This window comes from Cimex lectularius, unplaced genomic scaffold (genome assembly GCF_000648675.2).
Source record: "Cimex lectularius strain Harlan isolate CLEC.00 unplaced genomic scaffold, Clec_2.1 scaffold7, whole genome shotgun sequence".
NCBI lineage: Eukaryota > Metazoa > Arthropoda > Insecta > Hemiptera > Cimicidae > Cimex > Cimex lectularius.
The window spans coordinates 973,240-995,630 of NW_019392731.1; the positions used below are offsets into that span (position 1 = coordinate 973,240).

At 32.8% G+C, this 22,391-nt stretch overlaps 2 protein-coding genes across 7 annotated transcripts in view; one reads left to right on the forward strand and one right to left on the reverse strand.

Moving 5' to 3' along the window:
* LOC106663885 lies at positions 1-7,579 on the forward strand. 3 transcript variants are annotated; one of them, XM_014389102.1, is made up of 13 exons: positions 1-229; positions 299-354; positions 415-584; positions 641-803; positions 861-968; positions 3,202-3,268; positions 3,379-3,509; positions 3,567-3,781; positions 3,840-4,023; positions 4,082-4,185; positions 4,277-4,342; positions 6,972-7,050; positions 7,320-7,579. In XM_014389102.1, the coding sequence occupies exons 1-13, from the start codon at positions 62-64 to the stop codon at positions 7,507-7,509; spliced, it is 1,701 nt and encodes a 566-aa protein (XP_014244588.1). In that variant the 5' UTR covers positions 1-61; the 3' UTR covers positions 7,510-7,579. The 3 variants fall into 3 exon arrangements, with proteins under 3 accessions (XP_014244588.1, XP_014244589.1, XP_024082615.1); XM_024226847.1 differs by having other exon boundaries at positions 26-229; positions 415-553; XM_014389103.2 differs by lacking the exons at positions 6,972-7,050; positions 7,320-7,579 and adding an exon at positions 6,664-6,745.
* The window catches only part of LOC106663884 (formin-2), a 27,807-nt gene continuing 12,986 nt past the window's right edge, over positions 7,571-22,391 (reverse strand). For 3 of the 4 annotated variants that reach the window (XM_014389099.2, XM_014389100.2, XM_014389096.1), the window contains 17 exons: positions 12,868-13,044; positions 12,325-12,500; positions 12,139-12,265; positions 11,875-12,023; positions 10,747-11,815; positions 10,572-10,671; positions 10,364-10,493; positions 9,860-9,947; positions 9,728-9,789; positions 9,458-9,667; positions 9,247-9,394; positions 9,005-9,181; positions 8,778-8,867; positions 8,656-8,707; positions 8,435-8,590; positions 8,305-8,380; positions 7,571-7,995 (listed from right to left, as the gene is read on the reverse strand). In XM_014389099.2, the coding sequence (XP_014244585.1) occupies positions 7,945-7,995; positions 8,305-8,380; positions 8,435-8,590; positions 8,656-8,707; positions 8,778-8,867; positions 9,005-9,181; positions 9,247-9,394; positions 9,458-9,667; positions 9,728-9,789; positions 9,860-9,947; positions 10,364-10,493; positions 10,572-10,671; positions 10,747-11,815; positions 11,875-12,023; positions 12,139-12,265; positions 12,325-12,500; positions 12,868-13,044 (3,038 nt within the window). In that variant the 3' untranslated portion in view covers positions 7,571-7,944. The remainder of the gene's footprint in view (positions 7,996-8,304; positions 8,381-8,434; positions 8,591-8,655; positions 8,708-8,777; positions 8,868-9,004; positions 9,182-9,246; positions 9,395-9,457; positions 9,668-9,727; positions 9,790-9,859; positions 9,948-10,363; positions 10,494-10,571; positions 10,672-10,746; positions 11,816-11,874; positions 12,024-12,138; positions 12,266-12,324; positions 12,501-12,867; positions 13,045-22,391) is intronic. The other variant, XM_014389097.1, reaches the window with a different exon arrangement.

Consider the following 22,391-nt stretch of genomic DNA (forward strand, 5'->3'; position numbering starts at 1 on the left):
TAACTCATATGATTATCCACATGACGTTTCTTTTTGTTAGAATCCCTAGAATCAAGAAGAAATGGACGATAACGACAACGAAGATAGAAGACAAAGTGAAAAAAAGCTTAAGGCATCACACTCTAGAGAAAGGGGTTCGACAATTATCTACATTTACACAATTAACGTTGAAGTTCCATCAGGCCTGAAAATTCAAGTTAAATATCGTGAAGACATGTTCATAAGAGATGTACAGCTTAAATTTACTTTATTTCTTTATTACCGCATAGACATTTTTTTAAACATTTCTTATTTGCAGTTATTACACCAAATATGCCACAGAATATCATTAGATCCCAATGATCATTTTTTAACGTAAATTTATTTTAAGTGTTATATCTTAATATGTTGAAATGTATTGAATATTTTAAATAGGTTTCATAATCGTGAATTAAGCGTAGATATGAGTTGTAAAGAAGCTGGTTTGTTTCCAAATGGAACGTTGAAATTATTCAAAGGGAGAAAGTCACGTTCAGAAAATGTTGACATACATGTATCAATTCAAGTAAAAGACGTGAGATTCGCTTCGGTTTTTTGTTCTCTTGGTAATTTATTAGAGAGAAAAATAATAGGAAATAGTTAATGATTGTAAATGTTACAGATAATCTTTGGCACATAGTAACCAGGTTGTGTGCCAAAGATACTTTTGATAAAACCATGGTCCCTATTGTCATTTTCATGAAACAGGAATTTATTGGTAAAAAAGTAATGAAAACTGTGACATTAAGAGATCTTGGTATAACAAGAGGAACCTGTTTCTTGAGGTGTTTTCCTTCGTAGAAAAAAACTCTGTCATTAGTAATTTTTTTGTCTTTTTTTAGATTTTTACAACTCAAACAGGAAGATTTAGACCAAAGAAAGATGAAAGATGATAATGTTTCTCAAGGAACTTTAGAATCTCTTGAACTTATCGCATCAGGCCCAGCAACGTAATAATAATTATTTTATATTAAATTTAAAGTTGAGGTGAATGAAGCACATTATCAAGACAAGTTTATTGAATTTATCAATTGATGAAATGTAATATTTGGCAATATATTCAGTTTTCTTTTTAATTACCCAAGAATGTTTATAGCTAATGTTAAAAATAAGTTATTCAATGTAAAACCAAACACTTTTCAAGTCATATTTCTTTTTTACCTACCTACTTTCTCATTTTCAAGATTATCTTTTGAAATATAAATATTACATGAGTTTGTTATTGAATGCTGAATTAAAAATGGCAGAAATAACACAGAATGAATCAAAGTGTACAATTTCTTATGTTTGTATTCCTACTGACTTTGCTGTACCATTGCCTCTATTTTTTTTTATAGGCTTCTGTGCAATTTTGTATCTCATATTTGTGATGTGTTTCAGTTAAAGTTTGAAATAGTTAATATCTTTTTAAATATTTCATTGTACAAAGAATTTTTTTATTTCAATTGTGAAATAAGAAGATTTTAATTACACTGGTGAGGTTTAATGTTACAAAATGCTAAATCTTCTAAGAATATTGTTTAGAGGGAGGGGTATTGGTTCATAATAGTTTAGGTGTTAACACGACGCTCATCGATGTAAGGTGAAGGTCCAGGGTTCAAATCCAGCAGCCCTGCATTCGAACTCGAATACTTATAAATGGGCTTTGTTTCAAAAACATCAACACCCAGATGTGACCTCTGTGGTTGTGAACCCTCATTTACAAACACAAAAATGTATGCTACTTGTGTACTAATATATGCTAGTTTTTGAGTATCATTGCTAAGCTTGTTAAAAGTACGGGTTACTGACCATTTTGGTTTGCCTATCCTTGTTGTGTTGTGTTGGTATTCTGCTGAGGATAGTGACCTAGCATATAATCACCCTGAAAATCTTTTTATCTTCTCTCTCTCTCTCTCTCTCTCTCTCTCTCTCTATATATATATATATATATATATATANCCCTCTCTCTCTCTCTCTCTCTCTCTCTCCCTCTCCCTCTCTCTCTATATAGCTCTATCTCTCTCTATCTATCTATTCCTACCTTTCTATCTATGTATTTTTATCTTTCTATCTATATAGATACCTATCTATTTCTTTCAATCTCTTCTCCAAATAATATTTATTAATATTTGTCTTCACTCTTTCTCTTTCTCTCAGAACGATTAAATCTTGCAAAAAGTGTTTTTTAATTACTACTTGTATTAATAAAATATGCATCTCGTAATTTGAGGTTATTTACGTTTATACACTGCTGTATATCTTGTCTTGAAGGGAGTCGCCAACCATTGTTGGTCTCTCCTGCAAAAAGCAGAAAACTACAAGTTGTGCAAGTTGAAGCTCTTGAGGTATATACTTTATAATATCAATTTAATCCCTCATTTTGTATTTAGTTCAATGAAGTGATCTAATTTATCTAGAGATTGAATTTTTCTTCTTTGGCTTGACTAGTAGGTCCCAAACATTAACTACTGTATTATGCTACTTTGTGACATGCTGGGTTTTTTCTCAACTTCTTTGAACATTCTGGGTATCAATTAATGTCAATTTTCTTCAGATGACAAGTTTTGAAGTTTTCTGTTAATAAATGTAAGTTTCTTCCTACTTTTTTATACATTCTAAGACCATTTTACCCCTCCATATTTTATACAACAAGTCTTCAATTGAGTCTTAGGGAGAAATATCTGGTGTTTATGTCTTAGTTTTATGCTCTAAGTGAGAATTTGGGTTACATCCATTTGTGGTAGCTTCCTATTTCTTCAATTCAGGCCTTCATGGTGTTGTGGGCCCACGAGTTTGTGCTCCAAACAATTAGCGTGGTAGTTAAAAATCATTTTTGGCTTGTACTACATATTGTATTACTATATGAATTATCGTCAATCAATGAACCCAAAAATGTATACAATATTTATGTTGTGAGATTTCATTCTGTGGTCTATGGGGTGACGAACCTATAATTTAATCCTTACCGATCATCTAGATCTGCCTATCCTCGCTTGATTGGTAAGTCAGATACGTTTTGCATTGGTCTGGAACCAAGCATTGAATATGGTGAAATGCAAAAATAAAAAAACAATCCTGCAAGGATAAGCAGATCAAGGTAAGGATCAAATTATAATATTTATGTTATTAAAAAATCTTAAATTGATTTTTTTCTAAATTGACAAATTACAACATAAAATAACTTATAAATCTCAATTATAGTGATGTTGGAGCAAGAACTGTACAATTTTCACCTTATGTAGAAGCGAAAGCATCTTCAGTCATGTGTGTAAGTATTTGAATTAATAAAGTGTAAAATGTCACTCTTCCTTTATTGCTTAACCAAACTAAAATATAAGTGATTAGTTTAACAAAAATCGTTAAACCAAAGAAATATAGATAGGAGGAAGAAGTGCAGTACTATTTGATCAGCCACAAGCTTTAGATATACAAGAAGCTCTTCATGATGAATTTTTTGATACAACTATTGAAGAGGTGCAATTCATGTTTCATGAAGTAAAAAAAAGCAGGTGAAAGGTAATGTACAGAGATTGGCATGCTCAACATAATTTTTATTTTTTTCACAGTGAAGAGCTAGTAAATTTAGAGGAAGAAGAAAAACAGGTGAGGGAACATTTAGAGAAAATAAAGCAAAAAAAAGCATATCAAGATGAAACAGTGATCAGGATATACTTCCCAAATGGTCAGGTTCTTCAGGCTATGTTTGCCCCAGAAGAAACAATAGAAGATGTTAAAATTTATATTAAAACTTTCCTTCAATATGAGCACGAATTTCAGCTATGTAAATATTATTATTAATCATTAAAGTTATCCTTTTTAAATAATCCAAAACGTTCTAGTCCTTAAGCAGACTAAAGCAGAGCCTTTGAGTCTAAATCTTAGACTGGATGAATTAGGACTTGTACCAATAGGAAAACTTTACTTTGATCATAGTGGTGAAGCCATGGAACAATATTTTGCTGCTGATCTCATACCTCGTATAGGTACTTATGAAAATGCTGCAGAAGCTGCTCTCAGCGTAAGGTAAATCACATGTTGCTGAAGGACTGTTCATTTTTGTCTAATCTCTTGCATTTTATAGAGGGCAAAGCTTAATGAAATTTATAAACTACACGCCAACCTATGAATCTAGCTTTGTCGACAAAGTCATAGATTTTATACTACTTGTAATTAATTGGTTCACAAGTGAGTATTATTATTATTATTAGGTACTTGTGGCAAATAAATATATTAATTGAATAGAAAGCCCAAACTTCATTATTCATTTTCTAAACAGAGAGTGACCAAATGCATGTTGCTAAGAGAAATCCAATTGCACCTAAGTGGTTGAAAACTGAACTGAGTAAGTAAATTTAGTTTTAACATTAATAAATTAATTGAAAACTGTTTTTATATAATAGCAAATATATAGTTGTGACGTGTATACCTAGTTTGTGTTGAGAGTGAATGTATTTATTAGCATGAATGTATGATGTGAGAGGATTTATGGTGGAATATAATAAGTAAAATATGTGTAAATTCACTAATTTCGTATCCGCTTGACCAATTAATATATTACAATTAATTAAGGTTTTTAGTTGAGATAAAAAAGGCAAAAAGGAGGGAAAATTCAAAAGGTGCGGTTGAGATGGGAAGTTGGTGTCCGAGTGGATCGAGGACACGATAGCTCAAGTGGTAGAGCAGCGGTGAATCAAGCTGAAGATCATGGGTTCGAATCCAGCTCGTGCCATTTACTTTTTTTTATCTCAACTAAAAACCTTAATTAATTGTAATATGTGTAAATGTTGATGGAGGAATATCAATTACTCCATCACCCTAATTGAATGAATGGTATGTAAATAGGAGTGAATGTATTTAACAGTGATCGTAAGTATGAATTGGTTTGGAACTGCATGTGTTGGGTACTGAATTGATCTATCTGTTGAAAGCCCCCCCCCTCCCCGAGTGGTGCTAAACCTTAGCCTGGCAGGTAAGATTGAGGTCTGCCCCAGACTGATTATACACGGGGTGGGTGATTCTCGAGTCTGCCGTTACTGTTACTGTAAAGAAAAGCTGGAATTATCGGTGAACTTGAAGAAGCGAATAGGCTCAATACGGCACATGTTTGTAAGTATACATGTGTGGATTTGAGTTTATATAAATCCCAAATAGCAAATATAACATGTTCTCCCTCTATTATAAAAGTACATTAGGTTATAATAGTAGGTATACCTATCACATTCTGCGAGGTAGTGCTTTGCCGTTTCTTCTTTTATTTCGCAGAAGCGGCAAAAGGGATCTGATAGGATACCCATTACGAAGAGGTGTCTTCTCAGTGGGCAGTGGCCCGTCAGAATACCTATCAGCCTCCTAATTCCCTTCCTTGAGATAGAGAATAGCCATTTTGATTCAGCTGGTTTGATCGCCTTAACAAACTCTTTCGATTGCCTGTGTCCAGGGGATAAATTCCACTCCCTGTTTCATGCACTAGTTATTGATACGCTCTTTCGCTGTGCTCATAGAGTGAGGTAATACCGGTTGTGGCCCGACAAACGCAGTATTAGAACCTTCTTTGGCTAGGCCATCCGCCTTTTCATTGCCATGGTGTCCTTTATATGCTGGTATCCAAATAAGGGTTACCTTGTTCTCAAACCTGAAAGAGATCCTATTGATAAGATCTATAGTTTCATCCACCAGTCGTGAGGTTGACAAATCTTTTTGTAATGCCCTAAGACTAGCCTGACTGTCAGAAAAGATTTTAATATCTTTTCCCATAATTTTTTTTTCCAGGTGTGTACTGTATGTATTGAAGGTGTGTCCACATCATAGTCACTCCTGTCACATTTTAGTATTTAACCAGTGCAATTGTATACAATATGGAATAATAGTTTGATTGGGGTGATTCGAGATGATGGGGGCTCAGTTCACCTAGCCTCCACTGACTCTCTGAGTACAGATACTGCTGACCCATGGCAGGTCCTCTGCAAACCCTCTTATCATACTCTTGTTAGAGAAATACTAGGACTAGGGCGAATTGACAAAAGTTGGTGTTTGTCTGGGTCCCTGGACACATATGTGGAACGTAACGAAAAGGCAAAAAAGACAGCTCATGCTGGGACGTCCCAACCTTTCGCCATTCCACCACAATTCTGCCCTCATACTAAAAATGCAATCAAAAGCATGATTAAAAAGAAATGGAAATGTTAGTTGATAGGTAACATTCAGAAAATTGAATCGAACAAGAGGGATCATACTCACGACTGTGAATAGGCCATGTGAGGATGACTCTCAGTTATTATTGTCTGGAATATTGAGAAAGGTTGCTAATTTGTCTTACATAATTAAAGTATTTCATTTCTTGACTCCAGAGATTGAGTGAGAAGTAACGCCACCCAAAATGATAATTTTGCTTGAGTATGGCAGCAATATTTGGGTGGGTTCCCTGTTTTGATTTTTGGAGGAAACAGGGCTATTTGTATTGTATTTAGTGCTTAGAATTTATTAACATGAGTGTGTATTATGAGAGGGATGATGGTGAAATATTGGTACCCCATAGTTGTATATGTGTAATACAGCATATTGAGTACTCCCTCGTCATACTTGAGCAAATGGTATTTAAATAAGAAAAAATGTATGTAAGATTGCGTGAGTATGTCTTAATACATTTAAAATTGCATGCATTAGGGGCTGAAATTATCTAGTTTTGACAGCCCCTGGAGCCTAACTTAGGGGACAACACCGAAGTGGGTGACTCTCATGGCTGCCACGAGAAGTCCTAAGATCTCTCAAGTATAAAATATATGTTTATGGAACTAAAGAAAGATAAATAAATTGGTAATAAATTTTAGTTTGTAGGCTGTCCACTTTGTTTTTAAATAAACAACAGTCAATAATAATGGTATAGTAATGATAAAAGTAAATAAATCCTCCAACAAAGATTTTTGTTATAGAAGAAAATTTATGAAAGAAAATACAGCAATAATTGTTCATAGGTAGAGATTCGCTAGACGATAATACAGAAAGACGGATGACTTCTTTTGGAGGTAGTGTAATGGAAGATAGTATGGATGAGTAAGTATTTTGTTAAATTAGGACAACTTAGCTTTTGAAACTTGTGAATTTGCACATTAGTAAAAAAGTAAATTGTTTAAGATGTCTAAGATCTTATAAAGAGGGTAAAACCACCTAAAATGTGACCCTAGTTTTGCTTAGAGATTAAAAAACGAAAAATACTCGTGTATGATGCAGCAATATCAATTAAATATTTTTATTATTTTAGGGTTAGACTTCATGGTGGTATTTAATTGATTTTTATTTTTTTAAACAATTTTTATTATTAGAACTGATGGTGATGTGTCAGAGTGGGGCCCACCAAAAAAAATGTCACATTTTCATAAGAAGGGTTCGGATGGTAAAAAGAAAAAAACATTTGACGAAGATCACGAGTCAACATTTGACAAAGAAAAAGCATTTCGAAAGTCTTCTCCAAGAAAATTTACCGCAATATTCAAAAAAGGCAGATCTGAATAACAAAACACATACATGGAATAGTACAATATGGACATTAAAAAAGCAATAAAAAAAAAACTCATTAACCTAATAACAGTTAATTTATTTTTAGATTTTATTATTACAAATCTCAACTCTCCTTTATGTATAAAAGATGTAACAAAACAATATCACAGAAATTTAAAAATTGAAATTTGTGTTTTGTTTTTCATTAATTTGTTGAAACATACAATGTAACACTTTACTATCAAACAATTAATAACAATATTAAAATAACATATTTTCATATTCTTTTGAATCGTTACAACTGAGATAACTTAACTTCAACAACCAAATAAAATTGGATCTCTTCATTCCATTCTGGCTACAATCTTCATCCATAATGGCTGTCAAAGACCTGATTATATGTGTGTCTAGGTGGAGAACCGTGATGGTTCTGTAAGATCGCATTGAACACTACCGTGGAGATTTTGACATTTTCTCTCCAAGTTTCATAAGCTGAGATTTCTGTAGAAACAAAATTTGATAAATCTACTGTCTTAAAAATAGGCTATTTAAAAATAGAAGAGTTTTGGTTTTTATTAAACAAATATTGCATTGCACCAAATGGTATTAATTTGAAAACCCTTAAAAGGATGAATGTGTAAACTTCAAAACTCGAAGAAAAAAAAATCTGTTTCATTTTCAATTTCTTCTATATATTAAAAACTTATATAAATAATGAAGTACAAGTTCATCCATCAGTTTGTTATAGAAAAATATGTGTAGTATTAAGAATGTATGGGAGCAAAAACTCTCCTTTGACATAAAACTCACCAGACCACCTTCGCCCTTCTTCCCTTTTTTAATCTGCTGCTTCCTTTCTTCCTGCTTCCTCTTTGATTCTTGAAGTCTGAGAAATGAGACAATTAGTTTACAGGTTAATTAGCAATAATGTAAAACTCACTTTTCTTTTATTAGTTTCTGTTGTTCCTTTTTCCACAAGTCTTTGAAATCAGAACAGAATGGGCCCCAAAATGGAAAAAAGTCCTGGGGTGTGACTTCCTCATACTTCATTCCACCCTTAGGTTGAAAATGGTAAAATTTAAGCAAGGCAAGAAACCTTAACAAAAGAAACTTCAGTAAAAACCTATTTACTTATAATTTGATCAACTTTAAATAAATTACCTTTGCTTGCAGTCTTCCAAATTTTCTTCTTCTTCATAAATGTGCTTGTTTGCTGTACAAATGATAAGTAATAATTATAAGTAAGCAATATAAGTAAAAAGTCAAAACAAAACCTAATTTACCAGACACCATGAATGACTCCATTTTACTCTTGAACGGTTGTACATTTTCATCTGAAGAACTAGTAACTTTCTCCATTTTTCTTTGACATCCTGTCAAAAATACATAAAAATAAAAGGCATATCTAATATGTTACTGATAGTCCTATTTACTTATTCATCCATTAGAAACAACCTATGTTTTAAGTCTTTTACTTTAAAACTAAATATTTTCCAGATAAAGAAATTACCTTCGAGGTCTTTTTTTAACTTCATAATTTGTGCTTCAATGTCCTCAAAGTGGACAACACTTGCTCTTTCGATATCGCTTGGCTCTGGTACTGGGAGAGGGATTTCAGTAATGTTAACGTCTCCACTCTGTCGAATGAATGCTCTGACAATGTAGTGGAGAAGGGTTATAGAGTTATCTAAACATTTACAAGGAGATATGCATTTTAGAAAATTGAAATAAAGGAAGAGGCGATTGATTTACCTGTACTTTTGACGTCCTTGAGTTTGGACAGAATTTCCAACCCAAATCCATCCGCCTGGCCTCTCTGCCGGTTTCCTCCATTCATGAAATTGCCTAGTGCAAGAATTATGCCGAGGACTTTTTTTAATGAGTCAGAACTTATTAAAGTCTGAAATGAAAATGACATTTAGATGGGATTCAATTTCAATGCATACGGTATCAAAATTTGAACCTGGCAGATGGACTTTAGATTGTTCAGCTTATTTTCAATTCCAGTGATATTATCTGTGAATTCTGCTTGGAACATAAAACATGCAATTCTCTCTGCAAAATGAGGAATCTCTGCTAATTCTAGAAGGAACTGTTCTGGTTTATCTAAAGCTAGGTCAGGTTGTAGGCTCATTGCCTGTTTTATCGATTCCAATTCTTGATCTGAAGCTCTCTAAAATAAAAATGATTTTTTTAGCAAAACGACCAATTCATAATTCAGGTTTTTTCTTACCACATCATATATTTGTTGCAGAGATTCTAAATTAACTACAGTTGTATCAAAGTTATAAATAGCTAAAAATAAACATAAGAGATTTAATAGTGAACTTGTGACTTTTATATTCATCAATGTGTTATTTTTTACCATTTTCAATTTCTGAAAAATCCAAATGAAGACTAGAAGATAAAATACCAACATTTTGAGATCTTTTGCTGTCTAAAACTTTTATTACCTAAAATTTAAAATATTTTATGTTTCTTCTATATTCTTGCAAATATAGAAGATTATTATACTTCTGCCAGTAAACTACAATTTTTATAAATTGAATTTAATCCTAATTAATTTACATAGTTGACCTATGATAAAACTATTTATAGGTCAATAAAAGATCTAAAGAATTAACTACATAAATTAAATATTAATAATAAGATATTAAAGCTTTGAATGCAATGGTGTATGTAATGATTTTTAGTGCATAAATATTTCGGTAGTTTTTTCTAGTTTAAACAAGGTTAAACGATTTTTCCATGCACAACTGCTTATAACTGGCAGCAATTTTAAACACTAAAGTTTAATTACATTTAAAACAAACATAACAATTACAAAGCATATATATTTGTCAACTAAAAAATTAATGTAAGTAAATACCTCGGCTTTTGCTGGTTTTAGGACTTTTTTCTTGGTGTTCTTTCTATCAACAACTTGTCTTGAAAACAATTTCGTGAACTCATCTAAGTCATGTATATCAGGCTCTTTCAATTCAGCCCAAACAGCTTCACTTAAAAAAACACCAATATTTGTGACGATTTCTGTAATATAATTAAAAAGAAATATCTTCATAAAAGAAAAGTGTTACCTTTTTTCACTTGGAGTATCAAGTTGTACAGGGAAAACAACACGGGTCCAATATAAGGGTTTCATAGGAACTGGAGGTACAAGAGGCTGTTTACGAAATACTACAACATTTACATATATACAAGTTTAATTAGAATGATATTTAATTTCATGAATAATTAAAGTATGATACTCACAAGAATGTTGTGCATTCCATCCACCTATTGGAGGGGCTGGTAAAGGTGCTGGAACATTTCCTGGGGCGGCTGGAATAGGTCCATCTGATATAAGTGGAGGTGGTGGAGGAGGCCCCATACCTGGTGGTGGCGGAGGTGGAGGAGGGCCCATACCTGGTGGTGGTGGAGGTGGGGGTGGGCCCATACCTGGTGGTGGTGGAGGTGGAGGAGGGCCCATACCTGGTGGTGGTGGAGGTGGAGGAGGGCCCATACCTGGTGGTGGTGGAGGTGGAGGAGGGCCCATACCTGGTGGTGGTGGAGGTGGAGGTGGTCCCATAACTGGAGGTGATGGAGGTGGGGGTGGGCCTATTCCAGGTGGAGGAGGGTGCAAAGGAGTGTCTATTGCAGGTAGGGGAGGAGGTGGTGGAGGCCCCATACAAGGTGAAACAGCATCCTTTTTAGATGATTGGGTAGGTGAAGAAGTACCCTTTTCAGGTGGGGATTGTATTGGACTTGTTACAGGTACTGGGTGTTTTTGTTGAGGTAGTGGTGAGGTAATTGTAGCTGAAAGTGATATTTCAGCTCCAGCTGGAGGTGGTGGTGGTGGAGGTGGAGGTGGTGGTGGGGGATGTGCACCACTTTCTGTAAGCTTTGGTGTTTCGCCTTTTGTTCGAGTAACTGGTGCAGTTTTTTTACTCGATGCTTCTTCCTCCTTCGATGTATCATTCAATTTGGATATTGTTTTACCTCCATTATCGATTGTACTTGTTAAAATTGGAACAATTTCAAGTACACTACTTTTTACTTCACTACGGCTAGTCACTTTTATAATTGTTGTGTTTTGTGTGATTGGCTTTTCATTGACAAAAACACTCTGTTTTGTAGCTGTCGGACTACACTCGGAAATCACCGTCTGTGTCGATTTTGTTACTAAATCTGGATCAGTTGTGGATGTCTTTCTAGACTGATTCTCTACAGTGCATTGAACAGATTTTTCAACCATCTCTACGACAATAGCACTTCTAGCTGTTTTTATATCATCAGTGTTCAGTTTTGTTGGAAAATCTTCTTTCATCTGTTGGTTCAATTTCTGAAATTGATAACACTGTTAGTACTACTGACACAAATAATGAATAACTAGTCCAATACTTCAATATCTGCTAGCGTCTTCGTTTTGTCAATTTCCTGATTAAGTTTGTCTATAGTGATTTGAAGGTTGTTTATTATTTCACTTTGGTCTTTCAACTTTCGATTTAATGTTATCAGGTCAACTTCTGGGTCACTCCTCACACTATCATCTTTAGAGCAATAAAATAAAACAAAAATACACAAAATTACAAACTTTTAATCATATATTCTGGGCAAATTCTGTTCAATAGTGAACAAAAATACAAGTTGGCGCATGAAACTGACCTAAAGGAGATTTACCATTAACTACTTCTTCTGATGTAGGTGGCCAGGATATTGTTGATAGTCGTCCTGGTGTGGGTGGTGCCACACTGACAGCTTCTGTATGTGCCCAATAGTACATAAGATCGGGCTGAAAAATTTAACAATTTTATTAAAAACAAATTAAGTTTTCTGGTTGGCCGTACTCACCCTGAAAAAAGATTCCAAAGGAGCATCCTTGTCAGAGAGTTGGCGCAGGACTCCAGCAGCAACAAGATGGGTACAGAATTGAATGATTATTAACTTCCACTCATTGACCTGTAAGATGTTCTTCAGGTAATTTTCACTCGAGTATGTAGATAGCAACCAATTCACTAGCATTTGACCTGTGCACAAACATTTTTTCTTCTTATTTGAATTTATAAAAATTAACAAACAAAAACTTTGAAATTATATGATAAGACCATATTATACAAACTAATATGAACCTTTGAAATGTTTAAAGTCAGTCATATTATAAACTGAATCTGCCCACATATCCCTTCCAATGAGATTTGTGACAAATTATGTAATATGTAACAAAGCACCAATGACCTAGTAAGAAATCTGTGGGTGTGTTTGTTTATTCATGTATAAAGCTTAGACAAGGTTGTCCGAATGAAAATTGTTTTTCTGAATATTCAAAACTGTTAATATATCTGGGCATTAATGAATTTTGATATTTCAGCCGCTAAAGTATGCAATTTAATTAACCTTCAAATTTTTCGTAAAGTTGAAAATCAAGTTTTTCCGGTACAAACTTGGGGCGGGCGACTTTCTGGTCGAGTGTAGACCTTTCAAGAGTTAAACTGGCTACTTTGCGAAGCACATTGCTTTCAAGTGGTGTATCACTGAGTGATGAATGTCTCCTTTGTTCGTTTGTTGGTCCACCTAGAAATTAAAAAAATAAAAAATAAATAAATAAATACAAAAAATATCTAAGTATTGTGTAACTTTAAATTATACTTCATAAATTTATGTAATAACTAATTTTGTGATTACAAAATTATACAAAATTTTCAAACTTACAGGCCAAGATGCAATTTAAAAAATAAACTCATTCTCAAACATAAATTTCAATTGATTAAATTTCTAATTTTAATAAGTTTACTAAACAGTGTAATTTTTTATACATCTATGGTAGTTGGTTAAAATATAAATTACTGCCTGAATTGTTTATTTACATACAGGATGTTCTAATTAGAGTTAACTCCTATTGTATTATAATGATGAAAATAGAATTATTTTTTCTGTTTACAAAAGCTTATAAATTTAATGGTTTAATAGTTTTGAATGAGTTCATTTTCAACCAGGAAAAAGATAAAATTGTGGGAAACTTTAATGTTTAGGTAATAAACTATTTTCCCTAGTAATTGATCTCTCAAGTGTAAACCACTTACTTTCTCTGGTCGGGAAATAATATTGTTTATTCAGTAACAATAAAGTTATGCTATTAAAATAGTCACATCACTATTATTTTTTTTACATTAGTACATTAACGTAGGAATTTATAAAACGGTAATCATCAGCCTGAAGTGAAAAATTTCCTTAATTAAACCTCGGGAAACTATTGACCTAATCCATGAAAATTACTACTAGTAAGTGTACCTATAACCAAAAGTATTCTGCATCAAAAGTTACTTAGAGACATTAGATTTACATTTATTGTAATCAACTATTTCAATAACCTGTGTGCATTTCTAGGAAAGATTTAGGATAATTATAGTCATTTTTTCAATTCATTTTCAACTCTTTTCTTAAGTTGCTTCCCTCTCAGGTTGTCAAATTATTATGAAAAGAGCAAGAAGACATATATACATACAAACATATATAGCATAAAGATTTTCATGCTCCCTGCCCTCCTGAAGGGCCACTAGCAACCTTGCAAAAAATTAATTTTTTAAATCATGCCAGAAAAAAAATCCTTTGTGTACAAAATTTGATATTTACTCTCCAAATTATTATTATCCCTGATGGGATGAGCAAAATCAAAATATCAATAGCAAAATATATAGCGAATGAAAAATAGAGGATTGTGCATTTTTGTCTCCAAAAATACTGGTAGGACTAGAAAAGTTTAAACTTTTTGAAATATCTAGAAAGCTATGGGACAAAGAAATCTCCTGGAAGACCGTGTTCCTGAACAAGCACGACAAAAAGGCAATTTTAAGGACAGCTTCCAACTCTACTTTAACGGCCCATCAAATTACTGCAAGAGCTGGTGTAGACAAATTTGATAAATTTTCAAAAGGTCATTCGCGCAGCTCCTTACATCAAAAAAGTACGAAAGAAGTGTGCCCATGATCCTGTCCAATAGAAAGAAGTCCTGGTCATCGAATTTCGATGGTAATGATGGTTGGGCTCACTATTATCAACACCTAAGGAAAGAAGTGTGTTTTTTTAAAAGGCAAATGGGGGGGGGGCAGCCTTATGATATGGGGGTCACATTGACTCTGATGTGTAATATTTACTGACCATTAATTAATAATTATTTAGAGATTGTGAGATGTGGTCTGGTGATCTACATTACACCAGACTGCATCTCATGATTTCTAAATAGGCAAGACTATGTCACATTGATAGAAAATCAATTTAAAATGTACTTTGAAATGGTTCCCAAAGAAAATGTCATTTTCTGGCAGGATAATGTGCTAGTACACATGGCAAAATTTGTAAGAAAATTTTGAAAGAAAGAAAATAGTCAAATTTTAGATTGGCCGGCAAGGTCCTCAGATTTTAACATAATTGAAAATCTCTGGGAAACCTTGCCAGAAGTGTTTGTAGTGGCAGCAGAAAGTTTCAAGATGACGATGAATTAAATAAATAAAAATTCCGAAAGAGTGGGCCAAATTCCCTCAAGAATTTATTTGCCGCCATTTTGATTTATTTCCCAATCGTATGATTGCTGCATTGGAAAAAGTGGTGCATACACAGGCCATTAATTAATTTAATTTGCATTATTTTTAATGTGTTTTATTAAATACCCAAAGCTGTAGCTTAAGGAAATTGAGAGATAGAATATTCATAGACTCGCTTATTTTTGCTGGTTTTATCCGTATTAGATAGATTTCGCCCATAAGGTTGTGCTTCTGTCTGTGTATAAGATAGGCTGCCTTTGAGTCTTTGAATGTAGTTCGGATTTCTTATATTTTCTATCTGGGAAACCTATATAACTTTTAGATTACTTCTAGTTAAGAGGTTAGGATCCGACTCGTATTTGTCACACTAGTGCTTCTGGGTTCATATCCCCCATTGCTTTTTAATTGTATAATATGAAAAATGTATTTTAAAGTAGTTTGACCCTTGTCTAAGACACCAAATGGGTAGTTGGACATTAGCCCTCCTATATATCAGGATACTCTGCTTTTTACTTTAAGGATTGAAAGCTGTACAATGCCTATGAAAATATGAAAAAGGAGATTTTGTTAGTTGAAAGTAAGAATTAAATACAATTCTCGAAAAAAGTAGAACACATACAATTAGCAAATGCTAAGCACATACAATTAAATGCTAAGTTGGATTTAGGCTCAATTAACAGGATTCTCAGGGCTAAAGGCGAACTATTTTATCATAAATAAATACACTTTCAGAAATTTAATAAAACTATACACTTCAGCATAATTTGGAAAATAGAGTGTAAATTATTTTCCAATTTATAGCAGTTTGCTCTACACAGAAAATTCAGGCTGTCATCTCAATAATAAACCTTAAGCGAATATGGTTTTAGTTATTTAAACAATAAGTGTTGTACTAGCCTTATATGTATTATTATATGTACTATTGTAAAACTGCCTGGATTAATTCTTAAAGGAAGAGTTAGTTAATCATGGGATTTAATTATTAAATTTTTTTTCACAAAAGTGGCTTATATATGACTTATGCTTATATTACATTGTATAATAAAGAATAATATTAAAAATAACACGGACAATCCCTCAGACAGTCTACAGACCGAGAGTACTGTCAGTCTGTTTTCAGTTTAATCCATTAATTTTGTAACATTCAATAAAGACATTTATTATTATTTAAAAAAAATCTACTTTTTCATTCATACAAATGAATTGAAAATGAAATTAAAAATATAATGTATATAACAGCATTATAGCCTGGAACCCAACAAGTGGAACAACTTCTTATTTAAGAGGTGAAACATTAAATCGACCAAAGCCATGACAAATTATTACATTTCAGAATTATAGGCTATCAACTAAAATAAGTACAAACATTTTCCGCTGTTTGTTAATGAAGGGAGTTTGACAATCCCCCAAGTGTTGTACAAAAGCAATATTTGCTGTTATAATCAATAATTGTATTATAATTATAAAATATTTAAATAAATTATTGTACAGTTTCTCTATGGGAAGCTTATTGTTACTTCTGAATTGAAAATCTGATTTCCATCCTCAATTCTAATCTTAAGCCTGTTATTGCCTACTCGGATAACATTTCTGAGGATTTCTTAGAGATCTTTTGATGAAAGCCTAATGTTATGAGGTATGGATTTCTTATTATGAAAAATCATACTAATTAACAATTTTAGAATTCAGTATAGAGTAAATTTAACAATTTAAAAGACCATTTTGTTGTGAACAATAAGTTACAAAGTATAAAATTTATGTCTCTCTGCTATTTCGTATAGTAAAGATACTCATTAATTGAAAATTGTATTTAATTAAATAATTTCGTTCATCAGGGTATTTTGGTCAAAATATAACATTGTGGACTGTTATAAAATTTTATATTTACCCTGAATCGTCTCAGATCAAAATTCGTATAGAAGTGGTTTTTTTAATATTATTTTATTTATTTTTTTATTTTTTTGTAAGTTTTACTGATAAATTAAGTATATTTAGATCTAGGTAATTTTTTAGATTTATTTTAGATTCTTCCTGACAGAAAATTTTAAATTCCTACATTAATCATTTGGGTATCATTCCCTGATAACATTTATAATGAGAAAGTTTTTTTTTACCGAGTTCAAATTTGACAATGCAGTGTGCTGTTATGTTTGATATAGTTGCATACTTAGTCAGTTTTTTAGTCAGCAAATTAAAGAGTGAAAAAAAATTTATCCATGGAGAAGCATTTTCTCATTTATTAGTAAAAAGTTTTATAACCCGGCGTTACCCAAAGAGGCAATAAAAAATATTATTTCTCTTTTTTTGTAAATCATGACGCTCATTATTTATTTTATAGTTTAGCCCTTTTTGTAGTCTCTAAACCGGCGCGGCACTAATAAAAACAAAGTGTGAAAGTTTCATCTAAATCGGTTGAGTAGTTTTCGTTTTTATGATTAAAACACACACACGCACGCACGCACACACACACACACACACATACACGCACACACGCACGCACGCACGCACGCACGCACGCACGCACGCACGCACGCACGCGCACACATATTTATAGTCTTTTTAATTAATTAACAGTTAGGGCTACTTCTTAATTAAAAATTCAAGATCTATCTTCCAAATATTTCAATACAGCCCTGATTACTCTATAGAGATAATCTTTCCGTAGGGGAATTTAAATAATCTATTAATCTAGGATCTTTCTTTAAAAGTCTGATTTTTGTGGGCTTTCTAGCTTTTCCCAGAATTTTTAATCGGGCAATCAACTTTAATAATAATATAAGATAGTGACAACTACGGAAACGGTCGATTAATTCGATTCCAAGGGCGGTGTGCAACGTTGCCTGGTTTCTTTGTTGTGCTTCGTTGAAAACAATAGAGCATTCAGTAGAGGAAGCTGCTTTGAACTACAGCGTATGGTCACGACCGACATAAGTAGACGGGAAATAGAACAAACTGTACTAAAAAACGTACAGTATATAAAATACGACAGAACTTGTGCTAGGCAACAAATTAACACTCTATTCAGATGTCGAGAAAAGCCAAAATAAAACGTTCTCGTTTGTAATGTAAACAATTGGGTTTGAAATTTTGATTTAGAACTGTATTTTCCCAAATTGAGAGATTTTAAAATCTAACTTTGTATAATTTATTCGCGTAGAATTGTTAGACAAGTCTCATTTTATAATTAAACACGGAAATTCTATTATGAAAATAAAACTAGTTTGATGGTTTTGTTGTAAAATGAATACTTTCAAAATTGTGATTTTAAATTATAAAAATGGACTTTCCACACCTCCACACTTCGTAATTTTTCAGGATAATAATTGGGCAAAGAGCTTTTTTTGCAGATAAATCCAAAAGTTTATTGATTTCCTATCTTTTCCTTTTCCCGTCTTGAGTTTTTATTAGTCTCAATATAGCGAATTTTATCGTTAAATTTAAGTGAAAAAATATTAAATTCCTCCAGGGAGCGTTGATCAATTAGTACAAATTTACAACAAGAATATCCTTATTTATGCTGATATATTTTGCCAAATAGAAATATACAAGAATAAGCCAGGAAATTAATAAATTTTAAAAATAAAGTGTTTCATTGGGACAAACCATCTTCTTACAAAAACTATATCTACATTCAAAAGGAAAGCAAACACGTCATCATACAGTATATTTTAAGCCTAAATAATGCTTCAATCTAATAAAATTTTAACGATATTCAAGCCATATTGAAAATTAATTAAGCCCTAAAAACAGAAATTTACGTGTACTTAAAACCCTTTGGCCGGCAATTATGTAATAAAAACTGTACTTTCAGGCTCGTGTTAGAATGCTGGAATGATTTTTATGACAGATCAACGTTAAAATGTATGTTTCGGCGATATAAGAGCATATTAACGAGGTCGTACCAGACGTCGTCTGAGTCATCCAACAAGTGTATCTTTAAATTATTCATCACGAAAGTTCTATTTGCAAGATCTGCATTTGCTGCTCTGCCTGCTGAGCCAACTATATTTTTTCTATACTCAGATCAATTCTTACGTTTTCATTGTTAGTTAACATAGTAGTAACATAGTTGTTGTATTTTGTTATTTATGAAAAGTCAACGATTTCGATGTTTAAATCTAATTAGAAATAATCATAAGAGTTTATTAGTTTAGAATATGATTTCCGAAAGACGGCTGTCATCATGACACACCTGGAAAGATATCAAGCCAAAATTTTTTTTTAGTTTAACTTAGCTACCATCATGACACAGTTGTAATGATGAATTGAGACAGAATTAATAATTAAAATAATTAAATTTTCTGTCAACATGACATAACTGGAATAAATTCAAGTCAGAAGAATATTAGAAAGAAAAAAAAATCTACATTTCTGTAATCGTGACAATTGGCAATTAGAAATTTAGCAGAATTGAATACACGAAAGACTTTACTGTTAACAAGACTAGGTACCTGAAATGAATTCAGGCCAAACAAGCACTTAAAAGAATAATAAACTTTGCTGTCATTATGACAATTTCCGATTAGAATAGAATTCGAGAAGACTTTACTGTCATCATTAACTACCTAAAATGAATCAGGCCAGACGAATTAAAACAAAAATATCAAATTGCTGCGACCTAAAAAATTTACGATTAGAATTGAATCCAAGAAGGCGTTGCTGTCATTATGACCTTCCTGAAATTCAGCCGGCAAGATTAATACTGCAAAAACCAACTTTGCTGTTATCATGACAATTGGCGATTAGAATTTTATTCAATAAGACTTTGCATTCATCATGGTCTTCCTGGATGTTTGCTTGATCATTGATTTTCAGTCTTTTTCCTTTTTTATTTGTTTCCTTGTAATTGTAATTAAAGGTCGATTAGAAACCCCTACTTAATCCATCACACTGACACTCGTACCGACACAGCCTACTCCCAACTTCCACGACCTCGCGACTAAAACTTGACTCCAAAGAAATCACCCAAACTCAGCACTGAAGATGGCGAGATGCCGAACGACTGACTGACAAAACTAGTGAGGATAGGCAGACAAAGATGATAGGTAACTATCACCCTACACAGCATAGAAAGAAATCTCACTTTTTCTCAGGTAGACGAATATTTAAAAAACTCCGATTGTCTGTGATCATGATTTATAAAAATGAAATCCGTCCGGACGAATACTAAAAACATCAACTTCTCTCCTTTATGACATACCAAAGAGATATTTAGGCCAGGCGAACATTAAAAAAAATCTGTACAATTAGGTCATACAAGAATTCAGTGAAGAAGATAGCTGAAAAATTAATTTTTTTGTTATCATACCAGAAATTAATTTAGTCAAGACGATTATTTAAATCATCAAATTTAATTGTAATTTGCAAGAAATGAGTCTATAAAAAAATTTACTACAAAAATCAAATATGTAGTCATCATAACATTTCAAAAATTAATTTAAATTAGTCAAGGAAACTTTTTATTTTATTATTGAATTAAAATAAATTTCTGAATATTTCAATTGCCCATCGTAGCGATATTGATCTGCCAAAGTGTATTTTGGGTTAAAATCCATTGAGATCAAAAATTGATTCAATTGTTCAAAATGAAGGTTTTTCAAATAGCTGAATTTGCCGAGTCAGCTGAGACGTATTTCGTTTTTCTGTATATAAACATTTCATACTAATTAAATCTTTTATGTTTTAGCGGTCTAATTGACCAGATTACTTCTTTCAATTAATTTTTCTTTTTATGCAATGATTCGGTTGACATGAAAAAGCTAGTGTCACGAGCGGGATTCGAACCCACAACCTTCGGCTTAATACGCCGCTGCTCTAACCAATTGAGCTATCGTGCTTTGATCTATTCGGACACCATTGAAAAATGGCAGAAAAGAGGGAAAATTCGAAAGGTTGTAGGTTGAGATGGGAAGTTGGCGTCCCAGTGGGTCGAAGTCACGATAGCTCAAGTGGCTAGAGCAGCGGCGTATTGAGCCGAAGGTAGTTCGAACCCCGCTCGTGACACTAGCTTTTTCATCTCAACCGAGACCTTACATAAAAAGAACAATTTCATACTAAATTGATTCGGTGTATGTAAATATAACGTAGTCTGTACATGTACTTTTGATTTGTCCAGTTATGAAATTTAGCAAATGGTGTGTCTTCTGTCAATATTTGAATTTTCTTTGGCGAAATTCTTACGAGTTTTTTGATCGTAACTTGTTTACTGTGATTTAGAAAAGTTCGGGCGTCTTTTAATTTTTGCTTTAATTACTTCTCAATGAAACACAACCGCAACGGTAGTCCAGAACGTTTCCGGGAATTGTGTTGGATTTCCCAAGCCAGGTCAAACCGTTGACTAAACAAAGTAGTTCATCTTCCTTGCATTGACTATGTAAATTATTGTTATATTTTTAAATTTTGAATATATTACGAGGGAAATTAAAGTAGTAGAACCATCAATGAAAGACATAATCGATTGTAATCAAATTTGCCCTAACTTAAAATTAGAATGAAACTATAAAGAAATATTTTCTTTCCAATTAATAATTATGTTATTCCTCTTCCTCTTCATCCTCGTTTTCAGAAGAGGTGGGCATCGAATGGTGTTTGAAACGAGGTGCCGAGGGGAGCGGCAGGTCCGACGACAGATCTTCCTCAACGACACCATGCCCATCGTCAACTATTACTTTATGATGATGATTGATCATGAGTCTTTTTCCTTTTTAATTTGTAATTGTAATTAAAGGTAGAACAATAAAAAACCGACTTAATCATCACTCATACCATCACAGCTTACACCCCAACTTAAAAACACCATACAACCTCGTCAAGTCAGTCGAAAAAACAAAACAAAAAAACGATATCTTCTCAGACATCAAAACCATTCTAAACGTTCTATGTAAATTCGTCTATATGCGTACAACTAAAAAACGTGCAAATATTTTTTCAATTTTAATGATTTATTACAGCTATTAAATTTCTATTAAGAGAACAATGCTCAAGTAGCAGTAAAATGTGAATTGTTGAAGAGGCGACCAGCATGACGAAAAAATACAATTTAATAACAAATAAAGTGGATTTTAGTCCTTTGTTTGGTCACATTTAAATAAATCTTTCAATTTACATTTATTTGTGTGCCTTATCTTACTTGTGTCTCAAATACTGATTTAAATCAAAATTTCGATTTTTCAAGTCAAGAGAATCAATGATACACTGGCGTTTTTAATTATACAGTATTTGGAAAGGTCGAGTGTGAAGTCAAACGTTGATAAAAATGGAGTGAGGTCAAAAAAATATTTTTAACCATTATCGCAGCTTTGAGTTCGTAATTTGAATTTCACAGGGCAGATATACACCGTCATTACGCAGGATAGTAACGATTTGTTGTTTTTACGGCAG